Below are 23,979 nucleotides of genomic sequence, written 5' to 3' on the forward strand. Positions count from 1 at the left end.
TGCTGCGGTTTATGAGGAGTTGCACTGACAAAAAAAACAGGACTGATGGACTGACTTATGGAAGAGTCAAAAACATTACCGTAAATCTGGAAATTTTTACGTCGAATCTGGGTCAAAATGCTGTTAATTTTTACGCTTCAAAATTTTTTGAATGACCACTACTTTGTTTACATTTTCTTATTGTTGAATTATTTTCAAGAAAAATATTTTTGCGAATGCACTAAACTCGCAAATTTGCTAAAAATTTATCTACAGCAAAAATTTCCAGATTTACGGTATACCTCACGTAACTTGTTGCATGGGGTATAATAATTATCCATATACATGTACATGTATATGAAAATGGTCGGACCCAAATGCATAGACAGACAGATGAAGGTGTGTAGAAATTATTCCAAAATAATAACTCTCCCAACTTTGTTTGCAAGGAGGTGGTATTAAAATGTCACCAACATATTCTCTAGATCTCTTTATTATTTCCTTATTATCCTTGAATGAGGATGTGACTCTTCATTTGGAAAATTATTGGATATGTTTTGTGTCTAATTTGAGAAGTTTTTGGACAACAAAACAGATGGCAACACAACAGATGGTTGAAAGACGCTTTTCAGTCAAAAAGATCACTTAAACCTTGGGCTCTGATGAGCCTAAATTGACTAAATACAGATACATTTCAGTAGATCTTTAATATATTTTCTCTCAAAGAAATTTGTACCTTTTACTGACAATCGTAAGAGATACTCCGATGTCTGCTGCGTGACGTTGACATAATTAATTACCAGAACATATTTAGACTCATCACTTTTCTGCACATTCAGTAAAACTAAATTTCTCAGCTGTAATGGATCATTATGATTGTGGAGGAGCCGATCGTGGGCATCTCTGTAGATTTCAAACTTGTTTTCAGCTACAGTGTATTTGGCGAAGCTGGGATCCCCCGATACATCCTGTTTGTACCAAATATAACTATCCACAGTATGGTTCCTCTTCTCAGGTAGATCAAAGGTCAAAGTAACATTGTCACTTATGCAACCAACAATGGTTTTTTGGATATCTTGACCAATTACTGCAAAGAAAATACAGATATATTCTTAATGCTTTGAATTGATATGTACATATATCCAGAGGCCCATGGGCCACAACACTCACCTGAGTCACTTTGCAGTTTGCATCAGCAGATTTTTTTTAAGAAGAGGCCCATGGGTTTTACTGATTATCTGAGAATCATGTAACAACTTTACAACCATGTTTTAAACCAGCGGCCATGACATTCACAATTTTGAAAGTGGCACCATTGCTCATTTTAAGTATAAACTTATTATCATGCTTAGTTTGGTTACTTAATACCAATAAGCAGTGTAAAGAAACAAAAAATGCATATCAACTAATTAGTAATATTCAGCAATAATCAGTCGTGCCACATCCCACAGGAACCCCTGACCCTGGGTCCAAACATTTCACAAAAGGCACCCTTGCTCATCATAAGTGTTTGATTAATAATAAGGAGCACTAATTTCAAAGCATTTACATTTTCAGTATACATTTAATCTTGTTATCTCAAACTTGAAGGGGGGAGGGGGGATGTTTTAAAAATATTTTCAGTTTCCTGTTGATTTCTATAGTGAAAACACAATTAGGTTTTACCAAATAGAGTTATTTCTCTTTGTTTTCCACAATAAGTAATGTTTGATGAAAATCAATATAAAACATATCTATAAATATTAAAAATTATACGATATGTTCACTTTTGAAAATACACTTAGAGGTAGGCTGGAGAACAATACAATCCTTCGCCGTTCTTCCTAATTTATTAGGAGGAATTTATCATCATTTGTAATACTTAGGCATTCTGCATGCTTTGTTCACCTATCTCCTCTTCTCTGAATACAGGCTCAGGTTTCATATTCTATAAATGCTAAAAATGCAAGATATTTTTTGTCATTACCAAGTGCTGTATAGCATACCACATAAGTAGAATTTTTTAGCGGGATTTAATTTTGGTAATATTAACCAGGATGCTGAGATCGCTAAAATTAAATATCGCTTAAAATTTATTGCGTTTTTATTTGTAGTAGCTTCTTTAGTGGGCAGTTTAAAAGCGCTAAAATTACTTCTCGCTAAATTAAAATATCAATTTTTAAGAAGAAAATGCTAAATATGCGTCCCGCTAAAATTTCCACATATACGGTACTTATCAGTCTAGTCGAACCCTCAAACGGGGGTAAACGGAAGTAGGAAATCCATACCTTCAAACGGGGGTACGCGAAATTGTTTTGATCAAAATATAGACATTCTCAAAAAAAAGTGCCGTTTTCACGGAAAAACGTGTGGTCCACAAAATATGCTCGTGCAAAGTGATGGATTATTTCGTAGCTCTGTATGTACTCAAATTTGATAGATTAAAGATGTTTAAAGAGATTGTATTGCGAAAAAATATATGTTTATTGCAAAAATCGAGACTTTTTCTCTCCCAGAGTTAGCGTATTCTGTGCCTTAACCATGTTAACCACCAGGTTTGATACAGACTAGATTTTTTATGCATAATTTAATAAAAACGGATGAATAAGGCCATAATAAAAATATTCCTAGATTCTCATCCCCGCCCGCCCCGATTTTATACCCCCGCCTTGATTTTTTTTATTTCTGTTTTTCTTCGTCTTAATTCTGATCGGGATCCACGGTATTCATCTACCATTCTACTTTCGTTTTAAATCCCGTAAAAGTCGACATGATTTTGACAGCTGAAAAGATGGTAATTGCTGTAATACATGCGTTTATATTTTAAACAAGGGTCATTGGTTGAAAAAGATCGGTGATTATGTGAAGTAAGAGATAATTGAACCATTACTATGACTTTTATTCGGGTGTTGTAGATAAAATTACATCGATTGACCAGGTCAATAAAAAATCTGCAAAATTGAAAATAAAAAAATATAAAATAAAAGCCGCCCGCCCGCCTCGATAAAAAAAAAATTCGGATGAGAATCTAGCTATTTATTTATTATGGCCTAAACAAACAGTGTTTTGTTTAAAGTTAAACTACATATAATTCCGTTCCCCGGTATTACAAATTTTGTGGAATGAACATGTTATTAATTATTTTTCGACACTTTCTTCTGTGCCCGTCAGAATTTCCTCTGTCCTGTAAACAAACTTTTGTGCTTCAGAAATGAGGTAAATAAAAACGAAAAGTAATTTATTATTTTTTTTAAATTGAAAACAAAGGTGTAGACGAATCATTTTTGCATGTTTGTGATTTTAAAAAAAATATATATTTTTTAAATAAGAAAAGTTATCGTTCTTGACTTTCGCGCGTTGCATTAAGGGAAGGAAAACCCTCGTTTGGGGGTATACCCCCGTTTGAGGGTTTGACTAGACTGCTTATTATTACATTTTTCTACTCTAGTGACAACTGAATACACTGAACTGAACAGTGACTAAGTGACCTGCTTTATAAAGGGGCCCTCAGATCTAGCTAGAGACTCATCCAATGTGGTGAAAAAATTTCTTTTATAAATTGTGTTCAGCTTTAAGTTTATTGCCAGATGCAGTGCCAGAAAAGATAATCTAACCATGACCTCCTGATCACAAACTTTCTAGATGAAATGTTTATTCAGGCATACATTGCTGTTGATAATTAAATTTTAAGGAACTGACTGATTCTCATTGATTTCCACAACTGTTATGCTCAAAGATAACTATACATTACACTATACATGAACTTTATTATATGATTTTTTTTCCTTGAAAAATATTGAGGGGCACATCCCCCTCCCAAAGTTCTAACAGCCATTTTCTGCACTAGATATTATCAATAATAAGTAAAGAAGAAAAAATCTGCCCCATGCATTTAAAAAAAAAATGTTCCTTTTCCTTCCTGACACGCAGAGTTAATGAATGTACTTAATCAGATTAGCTACTTTTTTATACCCTATAAACATGATAAAAGAAGGAAGTATTTCATTATTATCTACATGACTATGATACAATTTTTTTTTTTGTTTAATAATTAAGTAATAAATGATGATGCTAACCTTATACATACTCCATATTTGATAGGTCATTATACAAATGTCGATCAGAACTTCCTAGATAGAATGAGTTAGATAAATTAGCATTTGTCTTATTTGTTTGTCTTTTAAAAATATTCCCACTGGCTCATCAGGCTTAGTCCTAAACCTAATTTTGTATCCAGACCCAAGCCTGATTGGCCGTCTTTAAAGAATCCTAGATCTGCTATTGAACACCAATACATTTTCTTAGAAAAATTTAAGATACATTACTTCACTTACTGTCAATCTTTGCAAAGATTTTTTTTTAGCAATAGGGAAGTATTTTCAGAATTAGATTATCAATTTGTATATAGATTGTAGATAGATTGTAGCTACTTTTATCTAACTTATTAATAATTTAATTATTTTATTTAGTTTTTAGCAGGTTTTGAGTAAACTACAAATAGAAACAGGTTCCTTTTTCATCTTTATGCTCTGAAGATGATGCATCCCCAGAAATTGAATTTAGTGAACTATTAACATGATTAAATATTACAGAAGTAATTGGATTAAGGTCAAGATCTAGACTAGTAAATGACTTAAGATTGTCGTTAGGTGCTAATTCTAATTTTGATGTCATAGTAAATTTAAACTTCCTTTTCCTGTACTTTACACCTCTAATGAGTTATGTAGGAAATCCAATAATTTCATAATAAATAATATACCCCGAGTCAGAGCAAGCAAACATTATGTTAAAGATTCCCTGACCATAATTGCATTTAAACTTATGCAGAGGAACTAATATCAATTATGTTGATTAGCCGTTTCTCTTGTCTACATAGAAAATACATGAAATATCGGGACTAGATCTATTCTTTACTGAATATGAGTCATTAATGGGTCATATTATGTATGCATGAAATAGTCCATAAAAATTAATACTACAATTTGTGCTCTTTATTTCATGTTGCTGGGAATGAAGTGTTCAATAGAAGCTAGGCTATTTTATGTCTCGGAAACCTGCTAAAAGTAGTGGGGAATTAGTCTGCGTTTATGATTAGCCTGGCCCTGGGGTTGGGTGTGCAATGAGAAGGTCGTTTTAATATGCATCGGTAACTGCATAATTTTATGACAACATAATTAACCTTGTTGAGATAATATTTTACATACCAGCTTTCAATCTCTATTTTTTTAATTATAATTTTGACATTCTGTATTTTCAACATGTTCAATGATTGTGATATTTACTGATAAATCTATTTTTTAGTTTTACACAGAATATTGAAAATGAACATGAAACAAAATCCGATAGATGTCCGATTTACAACATATTTAAAAATGTATAAGACTATTTGACATACCTCTGTCTGCAAACACAAAGAATACCACAAATAGATACAGAAACTTCATGTTCATCGGCATCATCCTGCTATCGATAGAGAAAGATGGATTTTTGCCGCAGATTAAGATTTGGTTTCGCTTTCAGCTCGTTATGCATGGACGGGACTAAAATGTCGAAATGTCTTAAATGACCTGACCGACAAAATGGGTGAAGAAAATCTGCCGCTAGTTGTTATTTATTAGCTAATCGGATATATTTATTTTATCACTACAGAAAATGACAGGATTAGTAATCCTGTCATTTTCTGTAGTGATAAAATAAATAGACAACAGACACTATTTTATTTCCATTAAAAACGTGTTTAGTTCAGCCCTGGACGGCTGCATTATGTATGTACTAAAGAATACCTGTTGACATTCCATTTCTGAATTCATTTTAGTCTACTTCAGCTACCCTCATTGTGATTGATCCAGATCAAGGGTGCTTGAGGACAGAACCCCCGCACCCCACCCCCTTTTCGATATATATAAACCCTTAAATTGGGCCTTTTCGACTTTTTTCTCATAAATTATTTTTCAATGTCATATTTGTGATAAAATCTACACCAGAAATGCGAAAAATTACCTAAAACAAGCGTTTTATAAATCAGCCCTACATTCGATATAAAATTTAAAAATCAACACATATAACATATATAATCATGAGTAGAGTGGGGTAATTTTTTTTTAAAATAAAATGTTTGTTTAGGCAAATTTTCTGAATTAATCGGATAGATTATATCACAAATGTGTCATCCATATAAAATTTATGTGAAAAAAGTCTAAAAGGCCCGGGGGTCTATATTGGGGGGGGGGGGGGGGGGTCCTGTCCTCAAGCACTGACATCAGGGGCTCGTAACATAAAGGGAACTTAAGTCTATGACCATGCTTAAGTAGGACTTAAGTACAGTCTTAGCCTTAAGACCGTAACTCGAAGCGTGCTAAGATTTGACAATCTCAGCAAAACTTAGGCGGCCGGTTGAGGTGACTTAAGTATGTCTTAACTATCTAATCTACATATTTAGAAGTAATAAATATAAAAATCTCGACGTTAAAACATTTCTTTGTTCATACTATGCATTAAAAAAAAACCAATTTACCAAATGAATGTAAAATAGTGATAAATGAGTTCTAGCTTTTTGCGGGGGGTGGGAGTCGGGTTTGAAAACAGATTTATTGAACACTAATTCTAGTATCAGTCTTGACATGGCATATATGTACATGCTAAAAAATTTTTTTGAAATATTAATTAAATTATATAATTTATGTTACTTACTATCTGTATAATTTGGAAAATAAATTGTGAATTATTATGTTGGTTGTGACATTGTGAGATATAATAGACTTTAAAGACAGAGATATTGTTGGTACGGTAAATTAGAAAATGAATTTTCTCAGATTTATTTCATGTAGGTCTATAGATAAACGTTCAATTTATCGTGCAACATGTCCGCGACTATGGCAAAGCGAGTGAATATTTTTCAAAACAAAAGAGTGACAACAAAAGGTAACTGAAAACATCGCAGTCTAGAGTGATAAACAAAAGTCATGTTTTTACAATGAATCATTATTATAATTTACAATTTTCAAATATTAAGAATAATTTTCAATTGTATTTTTACTATGAAATCTAATCCAACCTAACAAAATTAAAACCGATAGGTTATTACGAACATCAACTTTTATACATGTGTATATTTAAAAATGTAACTGATTAATTTTTTAAGCAATATATGTAAATTACGTGAAAAACTAGGGTTATGTATGAAAAATAAAGTGAACTTAAGTTTGACTTAGTTAAGACCTTGCTAAGTTCGTTTTATGTTACGGTTTAAGACATACTTAAGTAGTACTTAGGCATGTCCTAAGATTGGGCCTAAAACATACTTAAGACCCTACTTAAGTTAAAAACTTAGCAAGCTTTATGTTACGAGCCCCTGATCCAGAAAATCCACCTGTGACGTCATTCTTTTCTTCGAGCGCTCCATTACTTTTAAGGAATGGAGAGTTGCAAATTACATTGAAAACGAAATTTGTTATGGTCTAATTCTCCTTTCCGTGCCTCTACCAAGGAAATAACTTGGAAAATTTTAGAGAAGAGTTTTGAAAAATTTTAAAGGTTAGTTTCACATTAAGAAAATTAGATCACCCATGATGAGAATCGAACCCGGTACCCTCATCATAGCAGTTCGATGCTCATTTCACTGAGCCAACGAGGCAGTTGGAAGACTTGTGTTTAGATTAAATTCAGTACACTTTTTTTAGTTTTTCTTTCTTTATTATATATAAATACTACTACTAATATGTAAAAAGTATTTACAATGTATCATATAAATATTCTTTATTATGTATTAACAAACAATAAAAACAAGCATTCAGAAAGGCGGATTTTACGCGGGTTAATATACTCGTAGCGCTCCATTCCTTAAAAGTAATGGGCCTTGGCCCCTTCGGGGCCTCTGCTCCATTACTTTTAAGGAATGGAGCGCTACTCGTACATTAACCCTTACGTAATGCGCCGGCCTAATTTCGGAATGGTTTAAATAAAACAAGCTATAGGTGTTTAATTCTTTTTTTATGTGGGCCGGGAGAGAGGGCTGATCTAGATCTTCGAAATAAGAAAAGACCTCCGACTCTGCATTTATAGCGGGTTATTCGTTATATATATATATATTTTCAACTTTTCAACCATTTTTCAGTGAAGAAGAAAAAAATCTCTTGTCATCCTAGAAATAGTCTTGAGGCTTAGTACTATCCAAGAATGAAATATATGGAGATAAAATATTATTATACAAATTGTGTGTGGTCTGTTTTGTGAATGCATGGTCAGGAATAAATAACCCCCCTTTTAGAACACAGGGACTTGAGAGAGTCTTAGCAAAATCGAGTATATAGTATACTATATATCCGATTTTGCTAAGACTATCTCAAGTCCTAGCTGTGTTAAATTTTAGAATAAGTATAATGACAGTCATACATGTACGGGGCACTCCTACTTATTTTACTTCACATAAGTTAAAGGAGGGGGGGGGGGAGAATAAGCACCTCCTACAAATATTTGGTCTGGGAACCCCTGTCAATCATTTCAAATTAAGCCTGCTATTGGAGGCTTGAAAATGATTGACGTTTAGCAACTAGTTCTTGTGTATACCTTGTCTACCTCAGTACCTGGTCTGGTGATCGAGTCATTCGTTAAAGTAACTTTCAGTCATTTGATGCTTACCGCCTATATATACAGGGTGTCCCATAATATATGATACCATTTCATGATTATATAAAATATAATGTAATGAATTTTGAATAACAACAAATGCACCATAAACATTGCATATACTGTCCAATTTTATTCACACAATGTGATGATCATTGAAAGGAACACGACAAAATGAGTTCACTTTGAAAAATGCTATCCTTTTTCAATTATGTCCCCTACATGACGTCAAATCTGGGTAATGATTATGTCAAGACATTGCACAAAATTCCATAACTTAAGACAACAGTGCGGTTTTCTTTGGTTATAATCTGGATTTTCATTGGAAACATACCTTTTCACAAATTTAAGATTTAGATTTAAGTTTAGTAACAATATCTTAAGACTGGGTTTGATAATTAGCTTTTAAATGAGGGTATACCAAGCTTGTTTGTCAATGATTACCGGTAATCCATTTTGCTTGACATGCATTTTTAGCAATCTTTGACGTAATTATGCGGCTACATTATTCTAACTATGTGACAATTTTTAACTGAAATTATTTGTTGCTAAAAATTGTATTTATTCAAATATTAAATGAGACAAAATTCAAAGAAATTGGCCAAGACTTGCGTTTATGACAATAATTTAAAATGGTATCATATATTATGGGACACCCTGTACAATTGTGCGATAAGAAAGTTTTCGATACGGGAATAGCGGCTAATATCTTTATTTGTTCATGTTCTAAAATAATTTTGACGCACAATTCGTCAGATGATAAAATAAATTATTAATATTTCATGCTTAGATTTTTTACGAAATTAAAAAAAAAACGGTATTTATGGTATATGACTCAGGCGCGGATCCAGAAATTTTTCAAAGGGGGGGTTGAAGTATTTTTCAAAAGGGGGGGGGAGTTGAAGGCGAGAACAGTTAAAACGTAGTACGTTGTACACATACATATAGTTAAATAACTCAATAGAATATGGATACAGGGTGGAGTATGGTTTTTGAAAGTGGGACGTTGATCAATCTGGGAAAATGTACTTGACTGTATACATTACCAGAAAGTTTTTGAAAAAAAAAGGAAAATAAAAAACGAAAATCCTATTTTGTAAAGGGATGGGGTTTTATTTTGTTTTTACAACCACATTTCTTTATATATTACATTAGCCTTTCACCTTACATTTTCTATAGTAGAAACACAACAAAAAAATTAGAACTTTCTTATTTCTCTTACTCTTTTGCAAATTCAAAGGGGGGGTTGCAACCCCCGTAACTCCCCTTCTGGATCCGCCACTGTGACTTTTTTCATGCGTGCCCCTATAGGCGTTCCTTCGCGACTCTAGAGCAGACGCTCTAACCACTGTTGTAAGGTCAAACACTGACAAATTCCAGATTTTGGACAGTTGATGATTTTTTTTTTGGCTTGTCCGTCAGATTTAATATTCTGGGACGTTGTCCCATCCCCTTTTTGTTTTTGATCAGTTAGAAGTTTGGGGGTCAGTAAGATTTTGTTGTTTTTTTGGGGGGGGGGGGGTGGATTTGAACAAAACTTCTGAAGGCATGCAATTTCAATAACATATCATTATCCTTCCTCCAAAAGCATTTGAAATTTAAAAAAAAAAATAAAAAATAAAATTTCGACTTAGTGAGGATCCGGACACATTACTTTAGTATGTAAATAATAGGAACGAGTGGAAGGTGGACGGCTAACGATGAATGAGAGAAATTGTAAAGTATATCATTTAGAACGCCTTATTCATGTTATTAAACATGTTAAATGTGAAGGGCTTAAGGTGTTTCCACCCTCACAATTTTAATGGTTCAAAGTACAAAAACTGCATTTATTTTCAATTAATATACTTAAAATTTTACAATTATTGCAAAAAATGTATAGGTTACCATATTATTTAAATTGCCAAACATAGATAAACAGAAGTGTATGTCAACATAAAAAATCGCACATTTTTTGTAAACAGTATAATGAAAAATATGTAAAAACTGGTTAAAATTCATAATTCTGATGCTGATGTTCCTAGATACTTCCTACTTATAAGATACTTTTAAATTGTGAATACCAGGGACACTATTTTACATTAGAATTACAAGAAAGCAAATGTGTGAATGAAGAGACCCTAGAAGGAGTCATTGCCCTTGTCAACATTTTCAAAAGATTTAAATAATTGTTTAAATAAAAAATATGCATTTTAAAAATTCTTTTACTTAACAATATTTATCATTACACTTATTGTAAAGCATTCTTCCAAAAGATATTGTTTTATTATGTATTAATTTAAACTAATTATAGTTTTTGCATGCTTCTTTATTAAATTACTTAATCTTATTTTACATGTGAGACTGATTAACACTCACTGAACTAATTATTGTAATTATTATAGCATTACGATTTTATCTTTATGTACTGAAAATTTCGGTAAAATTGATAGGTATATATACACTGGCACTCTGGTGGTCTGCCAAAGGGAATTGATTATTGTATTCATGTATAATACAGTATACAGAAATCAGCTGTTATATCTCTTGTATAATAAATGCAGCTTCAAAGAAGGTGCCCCCGGCTTTTGTGTTTATCCCTTGAAAAGACCAAAGTTTTGTACTGAACTTGAGAAGGATCCGAATGCTACATGTATACGGTCAATTTAAACCATATCTGCGTTCCATATTTGTACATTCATGTCTAAATTTACCAATTTACTCACCGATGTAATGAAGTACTGTATTTGTTAATTACAGCCTAAGTTTAGGACAAGGTACGTCCTTACGAAAACTTCTTAATAAAAAAAACTAGTTATTTATTTAATGTTTAACTTTACCCTATTGTAAATTAAAAGTTAATTCATATATTATGCTCAAGCTTGTAGGATCTTTGTTTATATACATAAGGCCCCTAGGCCTAGCCTGTAAATAATAAATTATACTTCTAATGTTGATTACTTTTCACAGAAAATGTAATTTAGCTTAACGCATTGTCATTCAAGATTTTCAGGTTACATATACATGAACAGTGCACTGTCAGTAAAAAATAAATTATATAAAATTCCATTTCGTAATCGCTGACAAGTTTAATACTCCTCTACGGCGGCTTAGAAGGGTCTTGATTTTTGGTCATATCAAGGAATAGACGCACATTTTCAAAACCCTACCCAGGTTAATATTTTACCATATTGTAAATACTGTAGGCCTAAATATCAGTTGTATTTCAGTATACTTGCTAACGTCTATGCCTTTATGAAGTCAAATAAAAAGAATTCGTTGCAACACGTATTGCATTCATGATGGAATCAGTTATTTAAAGGGCCAGTTAACCCTTAAGAAAGAGGACCTGAGCATTGTATGAAAAATCGAAAATTTCCATTTTTTGTCATCAATTTCCTCAATAGACGAAAAAAGAAACTATCATGTTATTTAGTAAGTCCAAACTTTAAAATAATTTTAGAGTACATGTGAACGGAGGTGATGGACGGAATTTCTCACATGTTTGCAGAGACTGGGGATAAGGGCTGTAATCGTAAAAAGTTCCGTATTGTTCACATCTCTGACACGCACATGGAACACGACAGCATGATCCAGAGCATCCCAGACGGTGACGTCATCATCCATTCCGGGGACTTCGGCAAACGAAGATTCATGAATTTCTTTTTTGATGATTATCGCGATTCAGAGATGTTGCAAAAAGTCAATATATTTTTCAAACAACTGCCTCACACGTATAAAATATATGTGGCAGGAAACCATGATACTTTTTTAACAAGATTCTCAGCAGAAGAAATTCAAAGTAGAATGCCTAATGTGACCTATTTACAAGATTCATCTGTTGTTTTTGATGGCGTGAAATTTTATGGAAGTCCATGGACAATTGCATCTAGCAAAATTAAAACATCCAAAGCCTTCACGACAGATTCGGCCGATCTGCAGGACCGATGGAATGCCGTAGAAGAAGACACGGATGTTTTGATAACTCACACCCCTCCCTACGGGATGTTAGATTATTCCCGTCAACGAGGAGACAAACCCTCAAAAGATGAGTGTCAGTTCTGCGATAAAGTTCACCCGAAAGTGGGTCATGCTGGATGCTATTATCTAAGAAAAAGTCTTTTGCGAAACATCAGGTATACCTTCTACTTAATATTTTACATTTTCATGAGGACGATTGATTTTCTCCACACTTCAAATTTAACCTTACAGGAACTGATTTATAAAAATAATACATCATGTCCTTAATCACGAAGTACTATCGTGAATGAAGCTGTGAAGATAACAAACAGGGATTGTTTTCAAATGTCCATAATGAACAGAGTCACCCGAACCTCTGAAAACAGGGGTGGGATTTGTTGCCAATGTGTAGTAAGCAACCCCTATCGATCGGTCAAACCCACCGTGTGGTCCTTACATGGTTTAATAGAATTAAGCGTAGACTTTTCAGAAGTAAAAATAAATTCGAATGCATTAAAAGTTTTGAACAACACATATCAAGTGTTTTTACTCATTTTAGAATGATGACTTTTTGGTTCACTAAAGACATGGAATGTAAAATTGTTGGCTACCAGAAATGTGTGTTATTTAAAGTTCTGCTTTGTTCTAATCACAGGAGTTCGCGTACCTATCAATTTTACCGAAAATTTCAGTAAATAAAAAAGATACGTAATACCTATAATAATAACACAAGGAGTGCAACGCATTTTAGGTCACCGGGGAACCCCTTGCTTAATATCAAGGCTGTCGCACAATTAATCTTCAATCGAAAATTATCAAACACAAACCAATCTTTTTGGAAGGGACCATTCTTTATGCCTCTTAATGCATATGATTTCAAACGAATGTTTTACAGCAACAGCGGTGACATTTCCCCACAACTTCGCTCAAATATCCGTTGTCCGCGACGCCATTCCGTGACGTCACGGGCGCGTCCATTTACCCCAAAAGGAACAAAACTGCCTGAAATGCTAATCTAGATAATTGAGGTCATATGTGAAAAGAAACCAGAGACAAGTTAGTAAACATTCAAGAAAATTTAAAACGGGGAGGCACAAGTACTTGTACTCGTATGTAAACGTAATATCGTTATCTCTAGTTAATAGTGTATGATTATTTTTTGTTCCTATTGGTAAATGGAACGCCCGTGACGTCACGGAATGGCGTCGCGGACAACGGTTGCACTCCTTGTGTTATTATTATAGGTATTACGTATCTTTTTTATTTACTGAAAATTTCGGTAAAATTGATAGGTACGCAAACTCCTGTGGTTCTAATCTTAATGCCCAAGTTAGTGATTATAAAAGAATGATTATAATATTTGCTTTTAATTAAAATATACCGAGTATAATGCTCTACCTAGAATTTAACTCGTATGGAAGAAGAAGAAAATCTTTTCCTTATGCATTTTCTTTTTTTGCAGACCAACGATTCATCTATTTGGCCACTTGCATGGTTCAGCAGGGTTAACAGAATATGACAGCATCACGTTTTCCAATGCTGCATTTGCCAACAAACGCCAAATTAATGTCATAGACCTATACAAAGATTTAATAAGTTCATTGTAGACTACACCTTCTTTAGCTATTTTTTGATTTTAGACTTCATTTAGATAGCTATTTCTGAATTGTAGAATAGACATGCATGTACATTTAATTCTCGATCGTGGACTTCACTTGTACAACTGCAAAGTTTTTTTTCATACTTTTTAATTTGAAAAACCAAAATCGCTTTTAAACATTTCTTCACATGTTTTATTAGATATTAATACATCTGTATTCTGCATTAATTCACAAAAATTTAAAATCTAAAAAAAGACATTTTTTTCATACTCGTATTTACTGTAAAATAGTTTTACAAATAGCGATTCCTCGATCGTAGATTACATATATGCATGTACATGTAGGCCTATAGCCATTTTTTTCTGAGCCAGAAAACAGAGATATTGTTTTGACTTCCATAATATTGTTTTCTTACTAGAAAAATTAAATTTCCAAAGGGTGGCCATTCGGAAAGGCAACTTGCTAATTAAATGGTCTGTTATCGATGTTGTTTAGAAAAAATATACATGTCAAAATATTTTTATATTTATTGTCATATTTAAGATGATATTTTTATTGAATGTGCCAAGAATTTCAATATATGTGATTTATTTATTTATTTCATTTGCAAACAATGTTATTGCCTTTTATATAACTTATTTTTTTTACTTATATGTTTCCAAGATTTGATCAGACTCTGCAGCAAAGAGGATTCTTTCAAGAAAATCACACAGGAAAGATTTATTGATTATGTCTTATATTGAAATTCCTGTAATCTTCAGGCACCTGAATCACTTTGAATATAATACTAAGTAATAATTAAACCTTTTTTATTATTAAAAATAGAAAATTAGCCTAGGATAAATTTCTGTTATCTTTTTATTGCTGAAATCTTGGCCCATCAGATCTCTACACGTCATGTATATCTTCTTCTTTAACTTCTGTAACATGCATGTATTAATCAGTAGCTCGTCCATCCTCTGAATTATTGAAGTGTTCAGTAGAACTGCATCTTCTATTACCTTTTCTTCCTTAAACCCAACTGAAATATGAAGCAATGGCCAATAAAACTAAATGTGACATGTAGTGTTCTGTAGATGCATGCAATTCAGTATAAAAATTTCAGCTTTTACTCTAGGAAACCATTGGATTGATTGATTGTATATTGTTTAACGCCGAGTCGGCAATTTTTCAGCCATATTTCGGCGGGGAAACCATTGGAGGTTGAAACTATTCTTCTCAAGTTCCACTTACATTTTAAGCAGTAGCTCTTCATCTTTTGAAATATGTAGGGTTGTATTTTATAGATGTGAAATATTTTTAATATTCTTCCGGAGGGGTCTGGAAAAAATGTTTTCCAAAAAAATTTGATCTATAGAACTTCCCTTGTATTTACACAGTGACAATTTTAAACCATCTTTTTGAAAATGATTAGTGTTGTTCTATATAGATGTGCAATACTGTCCTAAAATCGGTGCCCTTACTGCCTATTGGGGGTCGAAAACATTGTTTTCTATAAATTCTTCTCTCAAGTTTCTTTTACATTTTCAGTAGTAACCAACTCATCAATTGCAATATGATCTTTACGGAGCGTCCCATGGATGTGTACGTGACATGCTGGGAAAGAAAGTCTTTTGTTCAAAAACTACGTCGAGGAATTGACGTTTTAATAGGGTAACATGAAATTAAAACCTTAATGTACATGTACGCCTACAGGAAAACACTGATCATATTCCAAAAGATGAATTATCTACTTGTACATTAGCTGCAGAAACTGTAGCGTTATGGTTTTACATGTTAGTCTTTGACCATTGCGCTACAGATCCCGTAATGCAAATATTAAACATGCAATTTACGGCGCAAGATTTTCCGCGCACGTTTTGGCGTACATGTATATTTCTCTATTTTCCAGCATTGGATTTCAACTACCTTTCATTCCATATATTCTGTTAGTAATACCAACCTATATATTTGATTCGCCTAGTTTAACCATTCATAATCGTCCCTACAGACAAATTAACTCGCTTGTTTTGAATTTTGTTCAACCTGACAAAAATTTCAAAACGAACGTTATTATATTTTTTGGATTGTATAGAAGGTTATAAAGGAACAGAAAGTAGATAAAACATTTAGGTTGGTCATAGAATAATTATATCTAGAATTAAGGAATGAAAAGAACATGTAGTTGGTTGTCCAGTGCTGGAAAGTAGAGGAATATACATGTACGTCCGAATGTGCGCATAAAATCTTGCCCCGTAAATTGTACAATATTTGCATTACTGGATATGTAGCGTTATGCTCAGAGATTAATGTATAATAAAAACCATAACGCTTCAATCTCTGCGGTAACTGGGTACATGTAATGTGTGAGAGGGTATAAGAAACCAGGTTTTGTACATTTACCTCATTTTCGACTCGAAATCAGACCTTCAGTAATTCTTAACTTTGTTGCTCATCTACAGGGTACTTCATATCATATTTCAAAAGATGAATTAGCCAAAGCGTTACGTTACAGTAGCTTAAGAAAGATTTTAAAGAAAAACGAAATCCAATAAGCATATAATATAGGATAACATAATAGCATAAGATGCCTACCTAACCATTCATATAAATACAGTATATAGCTACCTTTATACATATTAACAAAGTAAAAAGGAATATGATTATAAAGGCAAACACTTCTTATGTCCATATATTGATTTTTAAATACTAGTACTAAGTTCATGTATAGTATTTGTATTGTTTAATTGGACTTTTGAGTTTGAATACTGTATTTTATCTCCATTTTTATTTCATTTAGGTAATAAATTAAGTTTTTTTGTTTTGTTTTTTAATTTTTAATCCTTACAGAGGTATTTTTCCCCAAATACATGGATTCATGATATATACTTGTACATATATACACAGAAAAAATATGACTGAGATACGTATTTTTCGTTCTAAACGACATTTATACAGCTAAGTACATCCTGAGTGTTTGTAAGTGCTTTAAAAGTGTATCACTATGAAACATGAAGAAGAGCTCTCAACTGTCATGACAACACTTAGGACCTCTGTCTTATAAGTGTATCAAATAAGGCAAACTACACTGTAGAACCCCTTTTAACAGGAAAGTTATAATATTTACAATGCGTTTTCTTTATATCATTAAAGCTTATGCTCTATGTTTATTTTGTATATTTTTCACAATTTCTGATTTTAAAAAGTCAATATACGTCCATATAGACCATACACACATGTATGTATATGTTTCCGCGTACTTATATAGAGACATCTTATGTTTAGTATGTAACCGAAATTCTTAATGGAAATATTTTAAAGAACATAATCAAAATGTAAAGAAATTAAATTTTTTTATGTGTGATATCAAATTTCAAATTTTCTGTTAAATCTACACTTTATAAACTAGCTCCCATTACAATTTAAAGTTTAAAACTCCACTGGATAGAGGAAGAGCTGGTGTGCCAGTGGGATGTCTGTATAAATAATTTTCTGTTTACAACAGTATCAACACAGAGCCAAGATTACAGGAATGATTTCATACATACACGTTATCATAAACTAACAAGGTCTTACTTCACACTTATATCTGATGATTTTTTTTTAAATATAAAATGCATTCTATGAAATAAATTCAGATTAGAGTTTTGGGAGAAACCATTGTGCAGGTTAGCACAGTGCAAAATTAGATCAAGGAAGCTTTCCGTAAATACAATATGTGTGTTGTATAGTGCTACAAACGTATTTTAAATATTAATTATATTTGAGGTTCAGATATTAATCTCGTTAAAGAAGTTCTGAAAGTATAACCTGATTATTCGTCAAGAGAAATAAGAACGCATTCAAAGCATTCATAGTCATATGCACCAAAGGATGTGGTGTCTCAAGATTTGTTAGCAAACGATGTTTAATCACTTAGCAAAGAAATTGTATACCTAAATCTTTATGCTACTCTTGAAATTACAACGATACATTGTTGGTTCCAGTAAATGTCCAACCAAGCCTCTTTCTTTACTCCTCACTAAGATATTAACAGTATTGATGGAGAAACTTCAAGAATACTGTGCAACAATATATTCAAGAAGTGATATGAATCAAATGTGGATACTAAAATTTCCTAAGAACTTTTGGACAATTTGAAATCACAAGATTTCACCAAAATCAACAGCTTAAAAACTTACGACTTTTTAACTTTATACACAACAATTCCCGACGATAAATTAAAGTCCAGGTTTTTTGATAGCATTGACAGCTGCTTTTTCGATAAAAATGGAACTTGTAAATTTACTTACCTGGTCATTGGTCATTTGCAAAATTGTTTTGTTAAAACACATTCTGAGTACACACACAAGTACTCTGAAGTTGACATCAAAAAGATGCCTGAGTTTCTGATTGACAATATCTATGTGGTTTTTGGGTACCAGGTCTTCCAACAATCTATTGGAATCGAAATCGGTACCAATTGCGCTCCGTTATTAGCTGACCTAATTTTGTATTCATATGAAGCAGAATTTGTGCAAAATCTTATGCGTGAAAAGAAGAAAACATTTTCTGTGGTCTTTAACTCGACTTATAGATATATCGACGACATATTGTCAATTAACAATGGTAATTTCCAGTCCTATGTCGCTACGATATATACTGGTGAGCTTGAGAAAAAGGATACCACAGAGTCTGACACATCTGTTTCATACTTAGATATTTTACTTGAAAAAGACGTTACTGATTATCTAACTACCAAGCTCTATGATAAACGTGATGACTTTAACTTTTCTATCGTCAATTTCCCTTACTAATGCAGCAATATACCTTCATCACCTGCAGAGTTTATATATCTCAGTTGATCTGATACGCAAGAGCATGCTTTATGTATGAAAAATTTCTAAAACGATGTAGATTATTGACAAACAAGTTGATGAAACAAGAATATCAGCAGTCTCGTTTAATGTCATCATTTCGTAAGTTCTTTGGTCGATACAATGACCTTGTCAGCATATACAATTTATCACTGAGTCAAATGCTAACTTACATATTTCATACTAATTGTCACAATTATATTTTCAGATATTCTTACACATTTTTATCAAGTGAGCGCTTTTGTTCTTTGGTTGCTATATCAATCAACATTGGGAAATGTCACGTGACTGTATAGATACCTAAACTGAACGATCATTACAAAACATTTCATCTTTCATATCAATGACATGTTAGAATCTACGATATCGTAGCTCCAGGTTGGACCTTATTGTAATGTAAGTCACGCTCCTTGCGCTCTTCAGTTGGCTGGAAATGATATCAATAATTATATTTATGACCTGATGTATAATACAATTTTAGAGGTTTGAATTTTTTTAGTAAGATAATACTATAACAATAATCTGACATCATGATGACCCTTAGAAATATGAAAGCCATAGCCCCACCCACTCAATAGTTAGAGGTTAGGTTAAAGTTGACAATAGAAAGACATGACCTGAATAAGATGTAAATATTACACAAATGAATACTTTTGCAAACTCAACAGACAATATTACATACATGAACACACCAAGAACACATTCATTGATTATTTGAATTTTCATCTTCACTTTTTGAATCCTTGTGCGGATGAACTTTGTTTATTTCACTGACATCCATCGTCTTTCTTTCTTTTTGGAGTTTTAGATATCGTTGATGGAAACTGTTTTGACTGTAATACTCAGAAAAGTTGGATGCGATGATCGCTACTGGCATGGCCAACAGCAAAAGGCCGGATAACGCGCACAACACCCCGACAACATAACCCGCAATGGAGGTGGGATATACGTCACCATAGCCAACTGTTGTCATGGTGATAATAGCCCACCACATTGAAATGAAAATACTCGAAAATGAATTGGTATTTGTAATCTCAGCGTAGTATATCAACGTAGCAAAAAATAACATTCCAATACAAAACGTTATGGCCATCAGCAATAGTTCTAAGAGACTGTGCTTAATGGCGAGGAGAAGAACTCTCAATGCGCTAAAGCGGCGGGCGATGCGAATGAAGAGGAGCAGTCGAACCATGCTTATGGCTTTAAATATAAAATAAAACCATCGAGCCACCTCGTTTTCCGCCAGAATTGACTTGAAAAACTCCATAACGAAATTCATTAGCATCGCAAATACAAGAACAAAGCTGACAATGTGGGTCCATGACGTCAGGAACTCTCTTTTATTGGGACATACAAAGAATCCCACGCTCCACTCCACCAAGAAAAACAACAGACATCCGGTCTCCAAAGCAAAAAGAGCCGGAACAGGGTCAGTGAGAATTAAGGTGGTCAGTTTGTCGTTTCCAGAGAGATGTATATCCGGGTAGTGGTGGGTGATGATTTCTGAGACATACAAATCTGTACGGAGGTCCTGTATGTTCCAAATGCAGAAGATCACGATACTCATGAACACAACACATAGGTATAGACAATACCAGGTCTGCAATGAAAGAGATAGAACTTGCATCCAGATTGCAATCGTTACAATTCATGTATTTACCGTTTTAATCAGTTACAGTGTATATTGTCTAAATACATGTACATTTATTTCTTGTTGAAAAAATACACGTAATTTATAAACCATGAACTTGTATTCACCTGCAATGGCATTCTTAATAAGATACATGTATATAAATTATTATCAGCATGTATTTAAGGAATCACTGTCTAGTTAGTATAGTATGCCAGGGCATCAACGACAGTGGGAAACATGAGATAATTTGCATGTTTCCATGTTTCCCACTATTGTTGATGTCCCTGGCATACTATACTAACTAGACAGAGATTCCTTATATTTCCATTTCATTGTGAAATAAAATTGTAGATTTAGACTTCAAAAATGTAGACATAGATTTAAATTATTCGATGATTCCCATTCCAATTTCAATAGTCATCACCCACTGACGTCAAACACAAAGGCAGCCGCACAAGATTTACATGCATATTTGGCCTCCTTAGCGTAGTCACAGAGACAGATGGGAACGAGATTTGCATGCATATTAGACCGCCTTAGCTCTTGATCTATCGACCTGCCTAATTTACATTCCGGTAGAATTATCAAGATATCAACTCCGCTAATTTTCAAAGAGTTATCACAGAGAATAAATTAGAAATGGAAAGATTTTGATTTTAAGTTCATTTTTGTCTATTTATTTATTTCCCAGCCCGTGTTCCTTATTAATTATGATTAGAAAAAAATGATAGTGCAATCTTAAAAGTCACAATCCATGATATCAACTAACGTCTCCCTCAAAGGAATTCAATAAATTGAATAAAGTCCGTATATGTTTTTCAAATAAAATTTTTCTTTCAAAATATGACATCAGACCCACCTGAATATTGGAGACCTCACCTGTGTATAATCTAGTTTAATAAACTTACTTAGTTTAATAAACGTACTAGACAATGTAGTCTATGTGGAATAAATAATGTTCAAAAAAACTAGTTTAGACCACAATTAAATATCCATTTCAACACTTTTTTGTCTCGCACGTCTTACAACCACTTGACTATGGTCTCATCTGGCATAATAAAAATATTTGATAATTTCATAAGTGACTAGAGAAAATATTAAATTATCTCATTACTAGTCTTCAATGGTCTTTTAGAAACAAAGAACAATGTTTAAACTTAACATTGAAAAATATATTATAATAGTTGATAAAACAGACGAGTATTAAATAGAAACGCAGCTTGGTAAACTAATATACTTACCCAGTACCCGACACCTTTTTGTTTATGAATTAGATTCAGTAATTTTAATATATACTACTATATCATTTAAAATAGAACTTTATGTGATATACGATATTAATAGAAATGTTTGAATGAAATAAATCGTCTCAAATAGAATTGGGACCGTAGCCTCCCAAATTTAAGCAAGGAATTTATTGTTTCATTCATTTGCTAGAAATCCTTTCAGGACATGAAATACTTGTAAAATCTTTTGATGAACAGTCATTACACAAATTTAAAGGGTGTGAGCCATGTAAAAATATTAAATATTAAAGTATAATAAAAATAACATACATGTAATATCGAAAAACGTACCTTTGCGAGTTTTGAAGAACCAGGATTGTTTAAGACAAGCCAAATTCTCTCCTTTAAAGTTTCACACTCTGTCCAAGAACTTTTTAAATCCTCATGTCGAATAAGATCGTTTAAAACGGCCATGTCATCCTCATGTTGGAAATACTGCCTCCAGCAACACTCCCTGACATTTCCATTTTCGATCTCCCAGAAACTCAGTTCGTCCCGTAACAATGCTCCACAGATATGCTTGGGAACATGCAAGTTCCCAGTTACTAGAAGATTCAAGATCACATTAAAGAGTTCCGGATCTCTGTCAAAGAAATATTCCTGCTTCTCTGTATCATATGACGTATGATCACGTGTCAGTTTTGCAAGTTTCGAATTTGAAATATTATTTAATGTTGAAGCAAAAGTTTCGAATGTCCTGCCTCTGATGTTAAATTTAACTCTGTGTGCATTGTTCTCCATCCCTCTCTCATTTACTCGAACAGCTTATTGTATTAGTGAAATAAACCTGTTCCATACTAACTGAAAAAAGTAAGTAATCCAAATCAGACATAAGTACATGTATACAGAGGAAATGCAGAAACGTTATTTTGGGTATTAATGTAATCTACTTTTTCAAAAGGGCAGTACAAACAAAAACAACAATTAACATGGGGTGTTATGCTCATAATAAGAATGGACAAATATAAATACATAAAGTCTTTAGAAATGGATTTTAGAAACTTTTGAACATTAAAAAAGAAACCACTGTACAAGCTGATTATAAAGACTGGTGACTTCCAGATCGCAGGTATGTAAGCGTACAACCAAAAATGACCACACTGAATCGGAATTTCATGGCAGGAATGTCATATCGGAAGAAAAAAATATGCTTAAACAAACTGAGTTAGCTTGGAAACATTTACAAGAAACATAACAAATTTAAAACAAAAACAAAAGACAAGAAACCATAAAAAAAAATAGTCACATTACATTTTCAAAGATTTGTGATATTTCGATTTACCAAACCGAGGAGTAGAATAATCCGACAGAGGAATCACACAATGAGATATTAATATCACAAACGATGGAATACTTTAAAGATACATTGAGCATCACTATATTCAGACCTTGCCAACCATCAACAATTTGTTTCAAATTCAAAAGTATTCAGCCCCTGCGGTGTATAGCGGTAGGGCAAAGGTGGTATCTAGAGCGTCTGCTCTAAAGTCGAGGAACAAGAAGTTGATTCTTACGTCATGGGTTCGAATCCTACTTGAGGTTGAATTCCACTTGACATTGAGACCGGTGCTTCGGATTAGACAGTAAAAAACCGAGAAAGCGTGTCACAATTAGTGGTAGCACGAACGGGAAAAAAAAATCCCTGACCATTCAAAGGCCATATCCCCGAGTACGTGTATTAAGGAAATTGGTGGCGTCTCAGTGAGTGAAAAATTCTCAAAAGGGACATAAAACAAACAAAATATTTTGCTAATCAAAATTAATGGGAAAACGGCAATAAACTAAAACAATGTAAAAGTTTGTTCAAACGAACAAATGTTTGTACATTCCGCTTCTTTTATCAGTGTAAAATTCAATTTCTTTTGTTCAATTAGTTCCACAATGTGAAGTTTATATAATGCTCCGAAAACATTTTGGTCATTACATCTGTGTGATTAAAATTTATGTGTAGAATATGGGGATAATTTTAACAACAGCGTACACGTGTATCTAAATGGAGGATTTCACACTCAAGTAATATAAGTATTTTTTGAACATCATCTGTAATTTTAGAGATGCTTTAGATTCTTGCTTGTTATTTTGGTATGTTGATTATACTACAA

The 23,979-nt window shown here is 33.0% G+C and overlaps 3 protein-coding genes across 6 annotated transcripts in view; 1 reads left to right on the plus strand and 2 right to left on the minus strand.

Moving 5' to 3' along the window:
- Positions 1–5,491, minus strand: part of LOC134233624 (uncharacterized) — a 30,701-nt gene extending 25,210 nt beyond the window's left edge. For both annotated transcript variants that reach the window (XR_009985035.1, XM_062715600.1), the window contains exons 1-2: positions 5,354–5,491; positions 716–1,066 (exon numbers count right to left, since the gene is read on the minus strand). Coding sequence is in view for 1 of the 2 variants with exons in the window: in XM_062715600.1 (XP_062571584.1) it covers positions 716–1,066; positions 5,354–5,417 (415 nt within the window). In the remaining variant the exon portion in view is untranslated. The remainder of the gene's footprint in view (positions 1–715; positions 1,067–5,353) is intronic.
- The window catches only part of LOC134233625 (UPF0046 protein K07C11.7-like), a 49,271-nt gene extending 32,401 nt beyond the window's left edge, over positions 1–16,870 (plus strand). The window contains exons 1-3 of one of the 3 annotated variants that reach the window (XM_062715602.1): positions 11,174–11,339; positions 12,026–12,698; positions 13,985–16,870. In XM_062715602.1, coding sequence (XP_062571586.1) covers positions 12,046–12,698; positions 13,985–14,129 — 798 coding nt within the window. In that variant the 5' untranslated portion in view covers positions 11,174–11,339; positions 12,026–12,045 and the 3' untranslated portion in view covers positions 14,130–16,870. Of the gene's footprint in view, positions 1–11,173; positions 11,340–12,025; positions 12,699–13,984 lie in introns of those variants that run through there. The other 2 variants (XM_062715603.1, XM_062715604.1) reach the window with 2 other exon arrangements.
- A 2,785-nt stretch (positions 16,871–19,655) lies between these two features.
- Positions 19,656–22,667, minus strand: LOC134233649 (potassium voltage-gated channel subfamily C member 3-like). The gene is made up of 2 exons (XM_062715638.1): positions 22,169–22,667; positions 19,656–20,558 (listed from the first exon to the last, which is right to left on the minus strand). The coding sequence occupies exons 1-2, from the start codon at positions 22,616–22,618 to the stop codon at positions 19,662–19,664; spliced, it is 1,347 nt and encodes a 448-aa protein (XP_062571622.1). The 5' UTR covers positions 22,619–22,667; the 3' UTR covers positions 19,656–19,661.
- Between the last annotated feature and the right edge of the window lie 1,312 nt (positions 22,668–23,979).

The sequence above is a fragment of the Saccostrea cucullata genome, unplaced genomic scaffold (assembly GCF_032062105.1).
Source record: "Saccostrea cucullata isolate Sc308-1 unplaced genomic scaffold, CSIRO_AGI_Scuc_v1 ctg174, whole genome shotgun sequence".
Classification (NCBI taxonomy): Eukaryota; Metazoa; Mollusca; class Bivalvia; order Ostreida; family Ostreidae; genus Saccostrea; species Saccostrea cuccullata.